Consider the following 21,597-nt stretch of genomic DNA (forward strand, 5'->3'; position numbering starts at 1 on the left):
GTCTGGTATCAGACTGCCTAATTTCAAATTGTAGAACATCGCTTGCTAACTTGTCTCCTATTACAGACTTCAGACTTTCTTTAATCAACTTTCCCATATCTCATAACTGGAATGTAAAAACACATTTTTGCTTTTGGAGCGCCAGTATCCAAACCAAAGTGACTGAGACCAAAACGGTGTGTTTGTCTAGCCTACACTATTAACAGTCATTGCTTTGTTTGCAGAATGACATGAATTACATAGCATCCAGTGGACTTCTATTCAAAGATGGCAAAAAACGGATTGATTACATCCTGGTGTATAGAAAGTCAAATATACAATATGACAAAAGAAACACATTTGAAAAGAACCTCAGAGCCGAAGGCCTGATGTTGGAAAAGGAGGTAGGTGCTTTGATAACACTACTTGTGTGGTAAAATATGCTGGAAGAGATATAATCTCATATGTTTTAATATGGGAAGTGTATACCACATGGCTTTATAAAATGTATAGTTATTTTCTCCCACATAAAAGAAATACATATGTACAGTCCCACTTAAATATGTATTCCTTTTTTACTTATACATTTCCGTAAATTTAAATATTTTTCAAAGGGCATAACTATTTTTACAGTTTTAAAAATTGAAGAAAGAATAATTATACCTATATAAAGTATAGAAAACCCTATGAAAAGAAAAATGTTAAAAGAAAAGAGTGCCAAGCTGTTAATGTCTGGGTTTCAATATTGGAATGAATGATTTGCTTCTCAATCCTTTTTTTTTAATGCTTTTATTTTTTTTTTCAGACTTCATTTTTTAGGGTAGTTTTAGATCACAGCAAAATTGAGAGGAAGGTACAGAGATGTCCTATATAGCTCCTGCCCCCACACACCATCTCCCATTATCAACATCTCCCACCAGAGTGGTGCATTTGTTATAATTGATGAACCTACATAGACTCCTTATTGTCATCCAGAGTCCATAGTTTACATTAGTGTTTGCTCTTGATGTTGTACATTATGTGGGTTTGGGAAAATGTAACATGTATCCACCCTATAGAATTATGCAAAGTATTTTTACTGCCCTAAAAATCCCATGTGTTCTGCCTATACATCTCTCTGCCACCCTATTCATTCGCCTGTATAAGGGCATCTGGGTTGCTTCCAAGTTTGGGTAATTATGAATAAAGCTGCTTTAAACATCCTAGTGCAGGTTTGTACATGGACAGAAATTTTCAACTTTGAGTAAATATCAAGGAGTGGATTGCTGGATCATATGCTAAGAGTATGTTCATTTTTGCAAGAAACCTTCATAATGTCTTCCCAAATGGCTATACCATTTTGCACTCCCACCAGCAATAAATGAGAGTTCCTGTTGTCCAATTCCTCACCAGCATTTGCTGTTGTCAGTATTCTGGATATTGGCCGTTCTAATGGGTGTCTAGTGGTAAGCTCATTTTTTTATTTGCGTGTTCCTGATGGTGTATGAAGTAGAGCATCTTTTATTATGCTTATTTGCCATCTATGTATCTTTCTTGGTGAGGTGTATGTTAAGACTTTTGGCTTATTTTTAAATTGAGTTGTTTGTTTTCTTATTGTTGAGTTTTAAGAGTTCTTTGTATATTTTGGAATAGCAGTTCTTCATCAGATGTGTCTTTTGCAAGTATTTTCTCAGTTTGTTGCTTGTTTTATCACTTCCTTTGACATTGTCTTTCACAGAGTAGAAGCTCACTAGTTATTTTTTTATAGTTATTAATTGATCTTCAAATGTTGAACCAGCCTTGCATACTTAGGATAGATCCCAATTGGTTGTGGTATATAGTTCTTTTTATACATTGTTGGGTTCTCTTTCCTAATATTTTATTGAAGAATTTTGCATGCATGTTCATGAAAGATATTAGCCTGTAGTTTTTTGTTTTGTTTTGTTTTGTTTTTGTTTTTGTTTTGTTTTTGTCTTTTTTTCTTGGAGTGCCTTTGTATTTTGGTAATAGTGCTGGCCTCATAGAATGAGTTAGGAAGTTTCCCCTCTACTTCTATACTCTGAAAAAGATTGTAGAAAATTGGCACAATTTCTTCCTTAGATGTTTGGTAGAAATCATCAGTGTACCCATCAGAGCCTGGTGCTTTCCGTTTGGGAAAGTTATTAGTTAATGATTCAGTTTATTTAATAGATACACATCTATTCAGGTTGTGTATTGTTTGCATGTGAGTTTTGGCAGATTATGTCTTTAAATAAATTGGCTCATTTCATCTAGGCTGTCAAATGTGAGCATAGAGTTAACCATAGTATTCCTTTATTAATCTTTTAGTTATAGCGCAGTCCCCTCTTTCATTTCTGATATGGATGATTTGTGTCTTCTATTTTTCTTACTAGGCTGACTAGAGGCTTATTGATTTACTGATCTATTCAAAGAACCAAACGTTTCATCAATTTTTTTCTGTTGTTTTTTCTGTTTTCAATTTTATTGATTTATGAAAGAATTCTATTTTATTGAAATATTGTTGACCATAATGTTATAGTATGCTCTTATTCTTTTCTTCTGCTTACTTTGGATTTAAGTCGCTCTTTCTTTTTTTAGTTTCTTAAAATGAAAACTTAGATGATTAACTTTAAACCTTTCTTTTTTTTTAATATATGCAGTTAATGCTATAAATTTACCCCTAATCACTTTCACTATACTTAAAGTTTACATAATTTAAACTTAGATAAATTATGTTTTTATTTTCATGTAGTAGAAAGTTATTTTTCCTCTCTGGAGCTTTCATATTTGTCCTATGTGTCATTTGTAAGAATGTCATTTAATCTGCATATATTTTGGGAATTTCCAGTTATCTTTCTGTTATTGGTTTCTAGCTTAATTCCAGTGTGGTCTGAGAGCAGACACTGGATGGTTTCTCTTCTTTTAAATTTGTTAAGATGTGTTTTATGGCCCAGAATAATTAATCTTCTTGAATGGTCCATGTGAGTTTGAGAAAAATGTACATTCTCTTGTTGTTGGATAAAGGAATCTATAGATGTCAATTACAATTATAGATGTCAATTACAGCAATAGTTGATTGATGGTGTTACTGAGTTCAACTATTTCCTTACTGGTCTTCTGCCTGTTGGATCTGTGTATTTCTGATACAGAAGTGTTGAAGTCTCCACCTGTAATAGTAATTCATTTGTTTCTCCCTGCAGTTCCGTCAGTTTTTGCCTCACATAATCTGGCATTCTTATCTGCTACATACACGTTAAGGATGGTTGTGTCTTCTCGGAGAACCGGCTCCTTTATCACTATGTGATGCCCTTCTTTATCCCTGGCAACTTTTCTTTCCTTGAATGCTTTTCTTAAGTGTTCTTTAAAGAATGTTGTATTTTTCTAGTGAAACAATAAAACTACTAATGCTTACTAGAAAAAAATGGAAAATAGAAAGGAGGTAAAAGCCTATTTTTCATACTCCTATTATCAAAAAAAAAAACCTCTTGCTATTTTAGTTAAACTTCTAAGGTCTTAAAAACACATATTAAATACATATTTATCATGTTACAGAATGAAAACATCTTAATGTGAAAACTGAAAGTAAAAAAAGTGCAAAATAAAAAGCCAAAGTTCACATCTATTATCTCCCAAATCATATTCTCTTATTTTTTAGTAGCCTTGTTAATGTCTTGATTTTATTTTGCTTGGTGTCCTAAGTATATTTTCTAGATATATACAAATATGCATATATTTTTTAGAAAATTTAGTCATGATATGCATTATATTCTACTACTCAATTCTGTTATTTAACAATATATTATGAATATCTTAAATTGCCTTTATATTTAGATACAACTCATGTCTTTTACTAGGTGTATAGTATTACAACTTGGGGATTTAGTCAACCATTTCCCTATTCAGAGAAAAAAAACTTTTTTTTAATTTTTTTTACATTTATTTATTTTTGAGAGAGAGAGAGCGACAGAGCACTAGTAGGGGAGGGGCAGAGAGAGACTGAGACAAAAGAATCTGAAGCAGACCCCAGGCTCCTAGATGTCAGCACCGGGCCTGACACAAGGCTCAAACTGTGAGATCATGACCTGAGCTAAAGTCGGACGCTTAACCAACTGAGCCACCCAGGCGCCCCAAGAAAAACTTTAAATTACATATTTGAGGGACTCCTAATTTACCACAAGTGGGATTTAACTACTTTTCTAGAAAATTAGATGGACAAGGTGAAAAAATTTTCATGATTTCTTTGGTTAAATATCTAGATAATTTGCTAATAAGTGTTATCAATGGAATAGAATGCTCACTGTTACTTAGACGTGATATTGGAGCCCCCGCTCTTTTTTTCCACAGGACTACTTCTGTGATTAGCCTTCTAAGAAACACATTAAGAAATACTGAACTATAACTTGAGATGGATCTAGAGAACTGATATGTTTATTAGCAATTTTTAATATATATAAAATAACAGTGCCTTGACTCTACAAGGTAAGGATTTATTCACACGCTGCCTAGTGTTACAAAATTGGGCAAGTTGACTTCTGGTCTCAATTTCTATTGATTCCTTTAGTTCTGTTTCCCTTTTTATGTCTCTTCTGGGAATTTTAACCCAGAATATCCATATCAGTGGACTGATTCAATCAATAAGTACTTATTACCAAAGTCTTATGAACTCAGTCTTGTAATAAGATTTTATTCTCCTGTGATTTCTCCTCCATACAAACAATCATTTCCTCATCTATACCAAGAGCAATTTATACATACATTCTATTATAATATTGATAGTTACTTTGCTCACATATCTCCAATTATTGATCAATTCAACAAATCATTGTGACAGGTACTATGCAAGCTACTAGGGATCCAATGAGTAAAGTAGACCTTGTCCCTGCCTTCACTGAACTTTCAGTCTACATGTGAGTCTGTCGTGACAATTGTGTAATTATGAAAGAGGTATGACTTGGCTCAGTCTCCAGCTAGTTTTCTTGGCAATAAGTCCAGATTCTCTTCTAAGTCTTCCTCTCCCTTGTTTCTCCACCGTTTTCTTAGCAATAATACAGGATGTTATTCATCCAAATGGAGTCCTGTTCTGCTTTTAAAGGGCAGTCCATTCACCCTTGAGTTCTAACTCTAGTCGCTGCCAAGAGATTTTTTTTTAATTTTTAAATTTTTTGTTTTTATTTTTGTTTGATCTAGATTGGCTCTCAGCAAGACAGTGTTTCTATGTGTACTGTTATTGCTGGGCTGATTTTTTAATTTTTTTTTTATTCTGGGTTCCACAATTGCAGCTCTTTAGTTCATATTTATAGGTTTGGGATTTAGTTCCCATGATTCAATAAAGTATCATGACAGATGATCAGGAAGTATATTCATTCTCATCTGCACATTTCATTGAAATTAACCATCTCCACAAACTATAGCCATTGTGTTGAGCACAAATTACCAGTCTCTGCTTCCTTTTTCTTCCCACTTACCTCTCCACTAAGGTAAATGACTTTTTTTTTGCTGACAATGGAAAGTGTTAAGGCTACCCTAGTTCTCCAGAATAGAGGTTAATTGTTTTGAAACAGAATGTCTTCCTTCCAAAAAGGGCCTAAAAACACTATGAAATCTAATTCAATACTCTCAAAGTAACTCTGCCTACCCAAGCAAGGGAAAATGCTGTAAATTAAAAAAAAAAAAGAAAAGAAAAGAAAATCTTGTTACACTCTTTCCACTTGACCAGTATTTGCATAGCTAAGGATACTACCATAAATGGATTTGCATAATAAAGCTGTTATTATTGAAAGATGACTTGCAATATCTACTTATGGATACAATGTCTAAAATTCTTCCTTAAGAGGATACTTTTCATAATTTCAAACTGTGATAAGTGACCTAAAAGACAAGTAAACGATGTTGCAATGATTTATATCAAGGGCAGTGATCTCATCTGGAGGATGAGGGAAGACCAGAAGTGAAATTAAAGAAATAAACTTTGAATTGAGGTTTGAAGATGAATAGTACCTAAAATATGTTGAATAAGAGGGCTAGATGTGATTTTAAGCAGTGACTGCATATTATAATCACCTAAGGATCTCTTAATCTATTAATGGCAAACCCCATCATAACAAGGATCAATTGAATATCATGTAATGGGAAGAAGGATACTGGCATTTTTCAATACCAGAATGAAAGGGGAGTAGGTGAACTTGGAAAGAATGGTGAGGGTTAAATAATTACTTCTAGTAGTAGACTTTTGATGATTTTCTTAAGAAAAATGAGAAACCACTGAATAATTTTAAGCAGGGCAGGATCATGACCATATTTGTTTTCTAAGAACATACCTGGGATTGCTGAGAAGACCATAGATTTGAAGAGCATGACTGGATGTAGACATCATGGCTGGCATTAGAGAAGGAGAGAAAGAAGTAGATTTGTTAAATACCGAACTTAAAACGTAGATACTCAGCGTTTTGGTTATGATAGGAAAAGTGAAGCAGATCTGAAGGATGACTTGGGACTGTGGCTTGAGCAATTTCTTTATTCATTCAAGGAACATTAATGAAGTAACTATTATATGCCACATTCTGGGGATAAATGAGAACAAAGATAAAAATGGGCAATATTCTCATGGGAGCAGAGAAACCATAAACATACAAGAAAAATGGCTATTATTAAAACAATAATTTAGGGGTGCCTGGGTGGCTCAGCTATTTAAGTGTCCGACTTCGGCTCAGGTCATGATCTCATGGTTCATGGGTTCAAGCCCCACGTCAGACTCTGCACTGACAGTGTGGAGTGTGCTTGGGATTCTCTCTCTCTCTACCACTCTCTCTCTTTGCCCCTCCACTGCTGTCTCTTTTCCCCTCTGTCTTTCTCAAAAATAAAAATTAAAAATTGTTTTCAAAATAAAAAACCAGAATAATTTATATAGGGACTGTGGCTAGGTAGTTATTTTAGCATGGGAGATTTGAAAGAAAGTGCTCTAAATGAAAAGGAGTCCATCATGGGAAGATAAGGAGGCAGAATGCTATCTGCAGAAGGAATAGCCAGTATGATTCTACTGTTGACCAGAAGAGAGCTAATTTGGGGAGAAAGTGGGATAGGGTTATGGGAGTAAAGATCATAAGATAGTAATTGAGGGACCCTTGACAAATACAAGTAGAAAATGTTTGAAATCTGTACTAGGGCCCAATGAGGAGTCTGAACCGAAGGTAAATGCTTTAGTCTTTAGAGTGCAAATGGTAATATAAGCCATGTATGAGGATGAAACCACTAGAGAGAATGAGGAAAAAAAGGAGTGTAGGAGTGAGCCTGTAAAAGGTAGGAGGGAAGAAGAGACACTTGCAGGAGTTGGAGGGAGGTGGAAGAGGCAGAGATGATGGGGAGTCACAGGGAGAAGTGGCTAGCAGGGGTAAAATACTGCCAAGGAGCCCAGGAAGACAAGAAAGAGGCTGATTCCATTGGAAGTTGTGGAGAACTTCCGTGAAAGCAATGAGAATCACCTCTCTGGAGAGATGACACGCAAAGCAAAAGGGACAATGTGAGTTGAAGAGTGATGAGGCAGCAGGAAAACAGGCAGCAGCAAATGTCATCACCTTGCTCTGTGATGGGAGGATGAAGAGCAGCGTCCACAGAGGGGAAAGAGCTCTCATGAGGTTTCACTTCTCTCTTCCTTTTTTCTTATATGAGATGCTTAAATGATGATGGGAGGATCCGGGGAAGAAAGGTGGAGGCAGGAAGGAGAGCAGGAGGGGGAGGAAAACAAAGGGCTTACAACACGAAGACAGGAGAAATGAAACTGTGAGCCTGTCAGCAAGTATCAGACTTGTTACTGAAAAGTAGGAATATTTTTAAAAATTTTTTAATGTTTACTTTTGAGAGAGAAAGAGAGACAGAATGTGAGTGGGGGAGGGGCAGAGAGAGAAGGAGACACAGAATCAGAAGCAGGCTCCAGGCTCTGAGCTGTCAGCACAGAGCCTAACACGGGGCTCGACACGGCGCTCGAACTCACGGACTGTGAGATCATGACCTGAGCCGAAGTCAGACGCTTATCTGACTGAGCCACCAAGGCACCTCACAAGTCCCCATTTTTAAAATTTGCATTCACCAGAGCTAAGCACTGAGTCTGGCAGAGAATAGGTTTCAAGTCCTCATTATATTACATGTTGATAAGGACAATTTCTAGACAAGCCCATCGTTAGTAGACAATGATTCATATTCAAAGGCCATATGAATGCATAGGTGTATGGTTTGTATTTGTGTCCCAAGTACATTTCCAGATCATACGAGCAATTCATCGTCTTCTTAGACTTACTCGCATGAGCTACCACATTCTGTTTTCTTTCAGCTCTGTGCCACCAACTCGCAGAGAGTGACTTTGTAAAAACTCAATGTTTAAATTTCCTCTTCTCTGAAGAGTGACTATTCCACCTCTTGGAAAGTCTGGATGAAATAATTAAATAATAATGTGAAGTGTGAAGGTGGTGGGTGTGTTATTCCCTCCGAAAAGCCTGCCTTCATCAGAGAGAAACAGAATAGTGCCAGATTGGGAGCTTTGGACTCCAAGGGAGAAAGTAATCCTTCTCCCTGGCAACACCATCCCTTCACCAACCCCCTGCTCAGTAGCTGCAAGAAAATGAACTACTTTTATTTTGTTTTAAGTAGAGGTATAACAAAAGAGAAATTAATTTGAGGAAGTTATAAAAGAAGACAGTTCACGCTGCTTGAGAAAGATCTATATATATTTAAAGTTAATACATACAAAATTAGAAATGTTCTAGCTGTATGTGCACTTAGCTTGACATTTCCCTCATTGATGGTAGAGTTAATGCAGAAACATCCCTCTAAAGCATCTCCTTTATTTAAGTGTATTAGGCTTTTTCACATCTTAAAGGTTGACAGGAATGAATTAATAATCAGTGCTATGCCAGCTCTTCATGATGCTAATTTGAATTTTGACATAGCACCGCTTTCAGAATAATTCTGGCTTATTTGCACTCTGTTTCCATCATCTCTGGGTTAGGTACAAGTTACATAGAAGGTGCACTCAAAATAAGTTAACTCACTCATTCATCCATTCAACAAATGCTTAGTGAGTGACTACTGTGTGCCCAGCATAGAACTAGATGCTTGGGATACATAAATAAATAAAACGAATATCCCTTCTTATATGGCACTTACATTAAAAAAAGACTCGCTATTAGGAGATAATAAATACTGTAGGGAAGAGATTAGACAAGGTAAGAAGGATGAGGCAAGGACAGGCAAGTCATAGCGAGTGACCAAATGAGAGCAGTAGAATTAGTGAGGGGGAAAGTAGTAGGAGAGGGTGGTGAGCAAGATACTGAGTGTGCGACTCTAAAGGGCTGTGTAGGTCACTGACAACACTTTGGCTTTCACTCTGAATGAAATAGTTACATGATCTGAGTTACATTTTACAGAGCACTCCGGCCATTGTGCTACGAGTAGATTATTGGGGGCAAGAATGTGTGAGCAAAGGCTCTGTTGGACAGCACTGCAGGAGTCCAGGCCAGATATGATGATGGCATAGACCAGGGTGGGTGCTATGGAGAAGTGGAGAGTGATCAGACTCTGGCTGTATATTCTGTAAGGTAAAACAGATCAGGAACCATCTGGTAGTATGAAGAAACCCAAGCTCTCCTGCTGTGGAGGTTAAACCTTCTAAGACCTCTCCCAACACATATGTCACTCACACGTTCTTCATGCTGTGACTCTATTCTGGCAACCAACATACCTAGGCTTCAGGGACCATGATGCTCTGAGGGAGAATGAGATCTCCATTTGTACCAGAATAAACACTAGCTCCTGAAAAACTTTTTTTTTTTTGGTCCCAGGAGCTGTCTGTTCAACAATAGAGACCCCTGCTTTCAAATTCACATGGAAACACCGGAGGGAATGCAATGATCAAATAGCAGTGCATTTCTCACAGGCTTCTTTATTCAGTCTTAAACCATTCTACATGTAGAATGTGTCAGTCTTGTATAGATTGGTTTTTTTCTGACTCATTCATTTTCATGGAGGCCTCACTTCCAGATTCTGAGGAAAATGTTGAAAAACAACCCACTTCTCCCAAGGAAAAAGCAGTAACATACAGGTGTAGGACAATTTAAATATATATAAAGGAAGAGATGTCTTCCAAAGAGATTATAGTCTACAGAAATACAGTTTTATTACAATTTATAGCCAGTTTATATTATCCGAAAAATATTTAATTCTTCAATAACTTGATCCAAGTCACTCTGCTTTAGAGTTTTCCCCAAATTACAGGTTACTGGTTTTGTACTTGTATAATTGAAAGTCCTGTTATTGAAGGCTTACAAAACCAAAGGGTAAAGATGAATCTGATAGTGTTTTATAAGAAAAAAAGAAAAAGAGAGTGCTGGACAAAGATTCTAGTGAAGTTTTGAAATTATCCATTAGTTTGGTTAGGGTCTGCTATAAGAAGCCTGACCTCGACAGGAAACGAACAGATAACCTGTTATACTTGGGTACTTTCTATGTCTGGTCTTTCATAACACTCACACCAGCTCTGTGAGTCAAGATCATCGTCTCCCTTTGTCAGGAGAGAAAATAGAATCATAGAGGTTAGGTAATTTTCTCAAGCTCACAAAGTGAAGTAAATGGTAAAGGTGGAATTTGTACTTAAGTCTGTGATTCCAAACACTATGTTCTGTCTACCATACCATGTAATTTCTTCTAAGTAGGCAATTAGGATTGAAGAAATTTAAATTGTGCTTGGTAAGTGAAAGGCAAGTTGATATAACACCAGTGGCCAACACCGTAATTTTAAAAGAAGAATGTTTTGAATATAAGAACTTTTGTATGGCTTAAGCAGGAAAAACTACAATAAAACATGAAATTCTTTCTTCACGTGCCTCAATGAAAGAGTCATTTAAATGCCTATGCTTTTTCTGTCTTAGAGTTTCTTGATTCTATCACTTCTGCCCAGAAACCTTTCAACCAAGTCTGGAATAGTCACTAAAAAGAACCTAGAGATAACATCATAATTGTTCTCCTTTCTCTTTCTAGCTGGGTAAAAAAAAAAAAAAAATACATATTTTAAACAAATAGTTGTTTGAATAAATTAATGCTCACTTTAAAAAAATGTTATGTTTATTTATTTTTGAGAGAGAGACACAGCACAAACAGGGGAGGGGCAGAGAGAGAGGGAGACACAAAATCTGAAGAAGGCTCCAGACTCCAGGCTGTTAGCACAGCATCTGATGCGGGGTGCAAACTCAAGAACCGTGAGATCATGACCTGAGCCTAACACACAGGCTTAACTGACTGACCCACCCAGGTGCCCCAAATTAATACTCATTTAAAAAAATTCTACACATTATTTTCTCAAGCAGAGCTAATGTGTATGACCTTGGTCTGAATTCAAAGACCTGTTGATATTTGACACATACTATGTTTCCTTCTGTCATTGTCCATTTTATTCCCATCATTCTTTACCTAATATTTAAAACAAACATATTTGAAGTAAGAAAAGCCTTTGGAAACTGTACTTAAGGGCAAGCATCTTTTACTATTTTTCCCTTGATGATTTGCAAACAAAATAGAAATACTTCAATAAGCTATCAGGGAAAAAATAATCCATGTTCCAAAATTTTGGAAATTTAGTTTACTTTTCACCATCTTGGATATTTTTAGCAAGTATATGCATATTAAAGTTTGTCAAAAGTCCTCCAGGGAGAAACTCAAAATTTTTGTGGCCATGAAATACCCTGCCTCTTTTTTTATAGTACTCCATAGAATAATAAACTTCGGCAAATGCTAGTGTGTAAAAGTGTCTGCCCAATGGCAATGATGCCCTACATATGAGTATTAGTCTGATGATTATCCCATGGCTCTCTAATAATACTTTTTGTATTATTATTTGTATTAATACTGGCAATACTCATTTGAAATATTGTTTGGGCAAACTTGTGAAATTAGCCACATCTAAAACATAGGGCTTCATGAATGTATGGATATGAAACATTAGTTTAATTATAAAATATATATGATTTTAAATTAAACTGATAAATTTCTTCTATGCTTTTGAGATATTAAGATTGTTATGTTTCTTGAGAAGTTCCATCTAGATAAAATTTATTTACTCTCATTTATTTAAAAAAAAATTTTAACGTTTATTTATTTTTGAGAGACAAAGAGTGAGTGGGAGAGGGGCAGAGAGGGAGACACAGAATCCAAAGCAGGCTCCAGGCTCTGAGCTGTCAGCACAGAGCCCAACCTGGGGCTTGAACTCAGGAACTGTAATCTGAGCCCAAGTCTGATGCTTAACTGACTGAGCCACTCAGGTGCCCCATCTAGATGAAATTTAAATAAACAACATTAACCAGGGGCGCTTGGGGTTCAGTCAGTTAAGCCTTGGACTCTTGGTTTCTGCTCAGGTCTTAGCTCAGATCCTGGAACCTACTTCAGATTCTGTTTCCCTCTCTCCCTGCCTCCTGCCCACTCATGCTCTCTCTCTCAAAAATAAATAAACATTAAAAAAAATTTGTCTGGAGGCACCTGGGTGGCTCTGTCGGTTGAGCATCTGACTCTTTATTTCAGCTCAGGTCATAATCTCACAGTTCATGAGTTCAAGCCCCGTGTCAGACTCTGCACTGACAATGTGGAGCCTTCTTGGGATTCTCTCACTCTCTCCTCTCTCCCTGCCCTTTTCTCTCTCTCTCTCTCTCTCTCTCTCTGTGTCTCTCAAAATAAATAAATAAACATTTAAAAAATATAAAAAAGAAACTTATGTCTGAATCAAAGGCACCCAAATTTCTATGGATTAAAAGGTTAAAGTAAGTGTGCAAATTTGACAGCTCTCTAAGGTCATGGACTTGCATGATTTATATTCCATTTTTCCCAGGATTTAGCGACTCAATAAAATATGCCAGAAGAATAAGTGAATGAATTAATGAATGACTGGTGGCAACTGTCAGTGGTTTTTATTCCCTCTGAGTAGGATCATGATAAAGTTTGCAATAAGACTACCTTCGTATCCCTGACTGGCTCAAGATTTTTCTGATTGGGTATTCTGGATCTTGGTAACAGTCAATATAAGAAAATGCACTAACTCACATAGGTGACTATTTCTTGTATGCATGCAATGGCATTTATGAAGGTGTTGCTGTATTGAGAATTGTTATTCATATAAATCCCCTTTAAATCAGTGACAACGGTTTATGTGGAGACAAGGTGATGGTGTTTCTTCCTTTCAAATCAAATTGTGGCATGGTATCATCAGCTCTGATTCTAAATAATGGTGCCTGTCTTTCTATCCTTTGCAGCCAGCTGTTGCAAACCCTGATATCATGTTTATTAAAATTCATATTCCATGGGACACGCTGTGCAAGTATGCAGAGAGGCTGAATATCAGGATGCCCTTCAGGTACTTCCGAATTTTACTTCATTCTATCTCAGTACATATTAAGATGAGTCTGTTTTGTGCAAAACTTTAGAGCAGTACATGTAACTCTTTCTATAGAGGAAATGCTTTTTCTCCCAAATTTTATAATAGGTTGGGCGCTGTTTTTTTCTTTTAAGATGCTTGCCAAATGTGGTAAACTTTATGGTCCCTTGGATGCTTCGTATCATTTCTCGGTGGACTTACCTAGAGGGAGGGAAAAAGTTGATCCCAAGATTAATCTCATTTCCTATTTCATATGGGTTGATAAAACTCTTACTGTTTTTGTGGAAGGCAGGAAGCATAAGGATGTAGCATCCATTTGTAAACAAATGCAGTGTTTTTTGTGGTGTAACAGTTACCAAGAATCATTCTTCAGTTGCAATTCAACCAGGTGGCTTTTCAGCTCTGTCCTCAGTACCAGAGTACAAAGGGAGATGAGAAGCCTACTCCATTCAATGACTTTTCCATTCTTCCTATAGGCAAACAAAGATTGAATAGACATGAGTTTCCTTATATTGTGTATAAGGAAATCTGTTATATGTAGAACGAACCACTTCCTTCATAATTTCTCAAAGTAAAATTCAACAGTGTTCCTACTGTGTGCAAAGATACAAACATTTATGCTTATTTGGAACTCAATGTGCTTCATCACTGATAAGAGGGTTTAGAAAGAGTAACCAGATATCAGTAAAAGAGCCTCTAAATAATGAATATAAATGAACAGTAAGAGCACAATGCAAAAATATAGAGAAATGTGTCAGACCTGGTAGCATGGAAGACGCCAGTTCTGGTAAGAGTGCTGACCTCCTCAAGTCTTATGACAAGCTTCTGTGTTATTCAAGATAAAATATGAGATAGTGATTCCATCTTTTTAAAGTTTCTTTTTAATGTTTATTTATTTCTGAGAGAGTAAGACACAGAGTGTGAGCAGGGGAGGGGCAGAGAGAGAGGGAGACACAGAATCTGGAGCACAGTGCCTGATGCAGGGCTGAAACCCACAAATGGTGAGATCATGACCGAAGTCGGATGCTTAACAGACTAGGCCACCCAGGCACCCCTGTGATCCTATCTTTTTAGTCATTTGAAACACCTCAGGCTTTGAAAGATGCAGACACAGTCATTGTCCACAAAACAGAAATTAAGCATTGGCAACTACTGAAGAATCTTACTGCCACTGTTAGAATTGGATACCTAGATTGGCTCATATTCAAACTTGGCTAAGAGTTTAATAGTTCTCTTTAATATGATATTTAAGAGATAAGCAAATAATACCTCAAAAAGCTTGGCAAGGAATAGCTAATTTTTTTTAATGTTTTTATTTATTTTTGAGACAGAGAGAGACAGAGCATGAGCAGGGGAAGGGCAGAGAGAGAGGGAGACACAGAATCCAAAGTAGGCTCCAGGTTCTGAGCTGTCATCACAGAGCCTGACGCAGGGCTCAAACTCATGAACTGTGAGATCATGGCCTGAGCTGACGGACGCTCAACCGACTGAGCCACCCAGGTGCCCTGGCAAGGAATAGTAATATTAACAATAAAAATCATAAGACAATAAAGAAAAGTCTTTCTAATTCTTCAGCATGTATATAAGTGATAAGATATACCTAAGAGAACCTGAAGTCTGTACATTTCTATGAATCTTGGTTCCTAGAAGCAAATAAGGGTCTATGAGATGTTACTTGTGTTATGATTAGATAGTTTGAGGTCTACAAGGGGCTGCTTTCAATTCAAGTCAGTTTATTGAACTAATTTTGAGAGTATAGCTTGACAAGTATATACTTGTAGTATTCTACATTTCTTAACTTCTGAGGAATTTTACCCCTTTGACACTGTGTCATCTTCTAAAAAATCTTGAAATACTTGCCTGAGATATGTTAAAGGTGATAATGGGAGAATATTTGCTATTTGCCCTATTTTATTTCTTCTTACTTGGTTTGAACATATTCACACGACATATAATCATGCAGAATTAAAACAATGAAATAAATTTTAACCTATGAAATTAAAGAAGGATTTTACAAATAGTTCTGTTCAAACATTGCACAGATATGTTAATTGATCACCTTTGTTTATTTATGATGGAAGTCAAATTTCATAAACTATTCTGAAACTCAACTTGAAAATGTTTTCTTTTTTTTTTAATTTTAACATTTTTTATTTATTTTTGAGACAGAGAGAGACAGAGCATGAACGGGGGAGGGGCAGAGAGAGAGGGAGACACAGAATCGGAAGCAGGCTCCAGGCTCTGAGCCATCAGCCCAGAGCCCGACGCGGGGCTCGAACTCACGGACCGCGAGATCGTGACCTGAGCCGAAGTCGGACGCTTAACCGACTGAGCCACCCAGGCGCCCCTTGAAAATATTTTCTATGAGCTTTGAAACTCATATAAAACTTTTACACCTTCCACTTCTTATCTTAAGATAATTGAAAAATGTGTGAAGACATTCCTTGAAGTATCACTTAACAATTGTGGAAAATGGGAATATCTTCTATGTTCAACAGTAGAGGATTTCAGTATATTTCAATAGAGGATTTCAGTATACTCTTGGACTGGAATATAATTCATTTATAAAATGAATGGGTATACAATTTCTTAATGACTATAAAGAAATAGTAAATAATAAAATTTAAATTATATATATATATTATGATATGTAATTACTTAGTGTAATTTCAACAATGTAAAATGCATAGACATAAAATAGGAAGAAACTATAATATGCTAAAAATGACTGCTCCTAATGGGGGATTGTGGGTACCATTTATTTGTTTATATAATTGCAAAATTACCGATTTTTAACAAATTCTAACTTGACTGCATGATATAAACACAGGATGCAAAAGAAGTAGGACACTGGGGGGGATCCTGGGTGGCTCAGCCTGTTGAGTGTCTGACTTCGGCTCACGGCATGATCTCACATTTCATGAGTTCGAGCCCCACATCGGGCTTGCTGCTGTCAGAGCAGAGCCTGTTTTGGATCCTCTGTCCTCCTCTCTCTGCCGTTCCTCCACTCATGCTCTGCCTCTCAAAAATAAACGCGCTCGCGCACACACACGCACAAAGTACAACACTCAAGACAATGACCTAGTGTCTGATATCATGATGAAATTGCTAAAAAGTTTCCAAATTCATCTTAACTAATCAGGTGCCTTCATTCTTCCCTAGTCCTGTGATCTCACCATTGTTTCAAAAAAGAGTTGTAATTAAATTCATGTACAAATCAATTTCCTCTCAGATCTAAAAGGAGGAAACCTTTGAAGTCTATCACAAAGTGCCCCGTTTCCGTGGGTTTCAGCACTCGGGTTCAGTTCAGAATCAGTAAACATTGTGTGTAAACATCTCACCAAGTGGGTGTCTGGCTGGCTCAGTCCGTAGAATTTAATTCCTTTGTTTTCTTTTTCTTAGAAGTTCATTGAAATAACGGTTACCTTGTCAGATTGTGGGTGTCCTCGGTTGGTATGACGTAGAGCTAAGGTCTCCAGGTGTCCTGACCCAGGGTGACTTTTGGAGAAAATATTCTGTTCAGATAGATATTGTTTTCTTTTTTTAAGTGATATTCATTTTTTTTAATTTCCTGGTAAGACTGCATTTGAAAGAAGAGTTCTGATAGATCCAAAGAAAGAAATATGAAAACCCTTGAAATGTAGGCCCTTACTATTTCTTCTTTTTGATGTTGTGGCTGAAATTTCTTCTTTATAACATGTTTTTAAAAATAATGTTCACATGGGGTGCCTGGGTGGTTCAGTGGGTTAAGTGTCCCACTTTTGATTTCGGCTGAGGTCATGATCTCATGGTTTGAGAGATTGAAGCCCACTTCGGGCTCTGTGCTGGCAACAAGGAGCCTGCTTGGGCTTCGTTTTTCCTTCTCTCTCTGCCCCTCCCCCACTTGCATTCTCCGTCTCTCAATAAATAAACACTAAAAAAATAATAAAATAAAATAAAATAATGTTTACAATGGCTACATACTAAAACTTTTGGAAAATACCATTGGTACTCTCATGATTTAATAACATAAATATTAGAAAATATGCAATATTTCCAAAATGTATCAAAGGAATACTAGTTTCACAGGTTCTTAAGAAAAAACTATCCTGTAAGCAAATTTATTTATGAACTTTTGAGTTAAACAGTAAGTTTATTTATTGTAGATTCTCATTCTGCCTTTAAAGTATGTTATAATCACCTGGGAAACAGTAAAAATCAAGTCTCCAGGAACTCTCCCCCCAGACGTCATGGAATATTAATTCTGGAAGAGCAGGTATATACATTGTTAACAAGCATCCCACATGATTCTGATGCAGATGGTAAAGAAATATTGTCTTGGCAATTTTAATATTTTAATAAATCTTACCATTTTTAAAAGTTAGTTATACAAAGCACCCTTTCCATTTGATGATGGGATTTTTTTATCTTCATATCATGGTGTTCTTGGGAAAACAGTTTGACAAATCCTGGAACACAGAGTTTTCTTGAAACGCTTTCCAGAGCAGTTTAAATAATGGATGTAACATTAACTCCTTAGTAACTTCTCATTTATTTTTAAGGTGCACATGAAAATTGGCATAGCCGTCACCTCGTAGAAAGAGAATGCTACACAAGCATAAGCTAAATGGCAAAGTGTCTTTATAACGGCTAATTCAGTTTCCACTTGTCAACTGTAACCACATTTAAGAACATATATACTGACTTAAAATCAAAATATGCAAGAATAACAAAGAACTTAAACAGGAAAAACCCATATCTCTTTTTAGGGCAAGGGTTTTTAAAAAATTTATGCATAAAAAAATTTACCCATGTTTGGCTGTCCTGCATATTTATTCAGTGTTGAAACCTACATGTTATATTTCACAAAGAAAAATTGCAAATTTATTCAGAATAAATTATTAGAGTTATAATCCGGTCTGCAAAAGTTTTCTGCTTTTTGTATGAACATGAAATTTGAGCATTTTATCTAAATTCTCTGCTTAAATATATGTGTAGAATTTTATATACCTAAATTTTCTAGCTATTTCTTTTTCTGATTACTATTCCAAAGTAAATATGGCCTTGATGTTTCAAAACTACCCAAGAAAAATTCAGAGGATAAAAATAGTTCAAATTTTCTTATTTTTGACCTATCAGCAAGGACTTGATGTTTCAAAACTACCCAAGAAAAATTCAGAGGATAAAAATAGTTCAAATTTTCTTATTTTTGTCCTATCAGCAAGGACTTAGTCTGTGTTTTCCACATTCCAGAAATATCATGTCCTGCTTTCATTATTTTTCTTGTGGTTCAAAGATGATGCTTATTCATTCTTAACTTTCGTATGAAAAGAGTCAAACGTATTGTAAGCCAACTCAGCCATCTCCTAGCTCTGTGTTTGAGTTCCCTGATGGGATTCTTAAGCTTCTCCCACAAATATTTTAAACACAGTAGATTTGAGGGAGGGAGATGTTTTTAAAACATTAAGAATAATATTTTTATCATAATTGGGATTAAACTTAGATCACTTTTATATGCAAAGGATCCTTCACTCAAAAATAAAATAACATAGGAACATTCAGACAGCCCAATATATGAAATAATTAAGAGTGAAATAGTTCTGGGGTGCCTGGGGGGCTCAGTCAGTTAAGTGTTTGACTTCAGCTTAGGTCATGATCTCACAGTTTCCAAGTTCAATCCCTGCATAGGGCTCTGTGCTGACAGTTGGGAGCCTGGAGCCTGCTTCGGATTCTCTCTCTCTTTCTCTCTCTCTCTGACCCTTCTTCACTCCACACTGTACCTCTCTCTCTCCCAAATATAAATAAACATTCACAACAATTAAAGAGTGAAGTAGTTCTGTTTGACAAGGAGCAGGGGACGTAGGGTTCCACCCATGTGACTGCCCATCTCCCTCAGCCCCATGGCTGTGTGAAACACTGGTTGGAAACAGTGGTTCACATAACAATTTACTTATAGTTTTGAGTGGCAGTTGTAAATAGGTGGGTAGGTAGATAGGTAGATCGATGCTGTCCTGATGCAAGGCATAAAATAGTAGAATCTTTCAAATGAAAAATTCAGGGAAAAATAAAGAAAGCTCTATCTATGAATAATATGTAATTAATAAAGGTGGAGGATAAATAAACAAGGTGGAGGATTATGGGTAGAAAATGATATGGTCCTGCAGGTTCATTTGTGAGGAAGAATTAAGGAAAATTGCAAGTTATTATGGATTTCAAGGATTAAAAATACACTTGTGTATTGTTGGGAGAAAAACAAAACGTCACCAACCCAGAAAACTTCACAAAGGTAGACGAGAAGGAAAACACTTGTATTAATGAATAAGCATTAAATCAGAATGTGATGTGCATCACAGGCAATTCTCCAACAGATTGTAAAGACAGAAGGAAATCCCATCCTTTAATATAGCCAAACAGATAAGCAATATCCAATCCTCAAGTAAGAGGACACAACAGCAATAATTGTCCCACATAGTTTACCCTAAATTTGACTGGGGATTAGAGTGTTATTTATTTGGGAAAAGTGAGTCTCTTCATTTTTATTTGCTTTCATAATATTAATGGTCTAAAAAGTATGTATATTCACTTTTTATAACTTCATTCCTTCATTTTTCCTTATTGTTCCCAAAACATTTCAAAAAAATGTTTATGAAAAATTTCAAACTAGAGCAATAAAGATAAATGTAGAATCGTGTTGAATCCAAACATCCCTCCCTTGCTTTTCTAATATACCTCACCATACCTATGGTCAATAATTATAATTTTTATCTCCTCTAAATAACAGTCCTAGATTTTTTTGTGCTGAAAATTATTTTAAACTAATTTCTACATTTTTAGCTTTTAAAATATATATATAATACCTCATTTAGCAAATGTTTATTAAATGCAAAGTGGTCTCAGGCCTTGAAGGAAATAAATTCAACTGTGAATTAAACACTTATCAGCCATCTGAGCGCTTACTGTTTATCAAATGATGTACCAAGTATACACCAGGAATACAAAGTGAAATGAAATAAAACTACTATCTTCAAGAAGCCCAATCTCCTGTAAAAGATAGTCAGTGATCAGTTATATAATGATGTCTAAATAATGCAAGCCAATCTGTGTACAGGAAGTTCAGAAAGAAGAGGGGTTTATATTCCAATGGGGATCGAATTATGTATGCACGCAAATTTCTGTATATTTGAAAAAATGAAATGGGGAGATAATTAAATGAGTTTAAGATGGAGGTAGCAAACCTTGAAATTCCACATTTGAATTTAGTATTGAGGTATGGCAGGGACAACTGAAAAAAATTCTTTTCTAGCGATATAACCAGTGTTTGCAATGAAATGCAGTAGTATAGAAGGTTTTCAACTTTTCTAAGCAGTTAATAACACAGTTAGGACCACATATTGATTGTCCTGACTCAACCCTGCTTTCTAGATACCACACAGGGAGGAATTTACTGATCCTCTGAAATGGGTTTTGGTGGGTGGGGATAAAGAGTCATTTTAGAAGGCCCAGACTATGAGATTCCTGCACTCCAAAATGAGGATGTGGTAAGAATCTTTTAAGAGTTGAATTAACCCCTGTCACCAGAATTTTTAGTTTGTTTAAAATCAGACATGGTATACACCTACTTAAAACAAAATACTCCATGTTTTCCCTTTGTAATTCATCCAAAACCTTAGAATCAGTGGTAGGACCCCTTGTTATCTGTGCCTGTTCATCATCCCTTTTACCACTATGCTCAACTTGCAGTTTATACTTCAGAGATTACTGAAGTAGTTGCAGTTTTCTGAATCTTGCAATAGTTGGTGTTGCTCCTATAATTATGTCAAGAATACCATGTCCTAAGTATTTTATTCAGAGGATGACTCTTACACATGTATCAAGATTCAACACAGAAAACACATGCTCTAAGAAGGTTTGCCTGATTCCTTTCTCCTTCATCTACAAATACTAATTGAGATCTGTTCCAATGTACATGCATAGCCCTCTCTGTTTTCCTGCCTTATCACACTTTATCATAGCTATCACTTGTCTTTGCAACTATAAAGGAAGCTCTTTGAGGGTAGATACCCTCTTTTTTTGTCTAAATTTTTAATGGTTATACTTTAACACACCTTGCAAAATAATAAGCATTCATTTCATATATGTATAGATGGATAGAAATATAAATGGATGGATGGATGGATGGATGGATGAAAGACTTCATATAACATGTAAGCCAATGATCCAGTTACTATGTATTGTGTAGCAGAAGACAGAGTCAA

General features: G+C 36.1%; 1 protein-coding gene across 3 annotated transcripts in view; it reads left to right on the forward strand.

The window, feature by feature from the left end:
* ANO3 (anoctamin 3) overlaps positions 1-21,597 on the forward strand; it is a 426,276-nt gene that overhangs the window by 293,062 nt on the left and 111,617 nt on the right. For all 3 annotated transcript variants that reach the window (XM_023239658.2, XM_023239659.2, XM_019812199.3), the window contains 2 exons: positions 225-383; positions 13,242-13,342. In XM_023239658.2, coding sequence (XP_023095426.1) covers positions 225-383; positions 13,242-13,342 — 260 coding nt within the window. The remainder of the gene's footprint in view (positions 1-224; positions 384-13,241; positions 13,343-21,597) is intronic.

Source organism: Felis catus, chromosome D1 (genome assembly GCF_018350175.1).
Source record: "Felis catus isolate Fca126 chromosome D1, F.catus_Fca126_mat1.0, whole genome shotgun sequence".
In the NCBI taxonomy this organism is placed as follows: Eukaryota; Metazoa; Chordata; class Mammalia; order Carnivora; family Felidae; genus Felis; species Felis catus.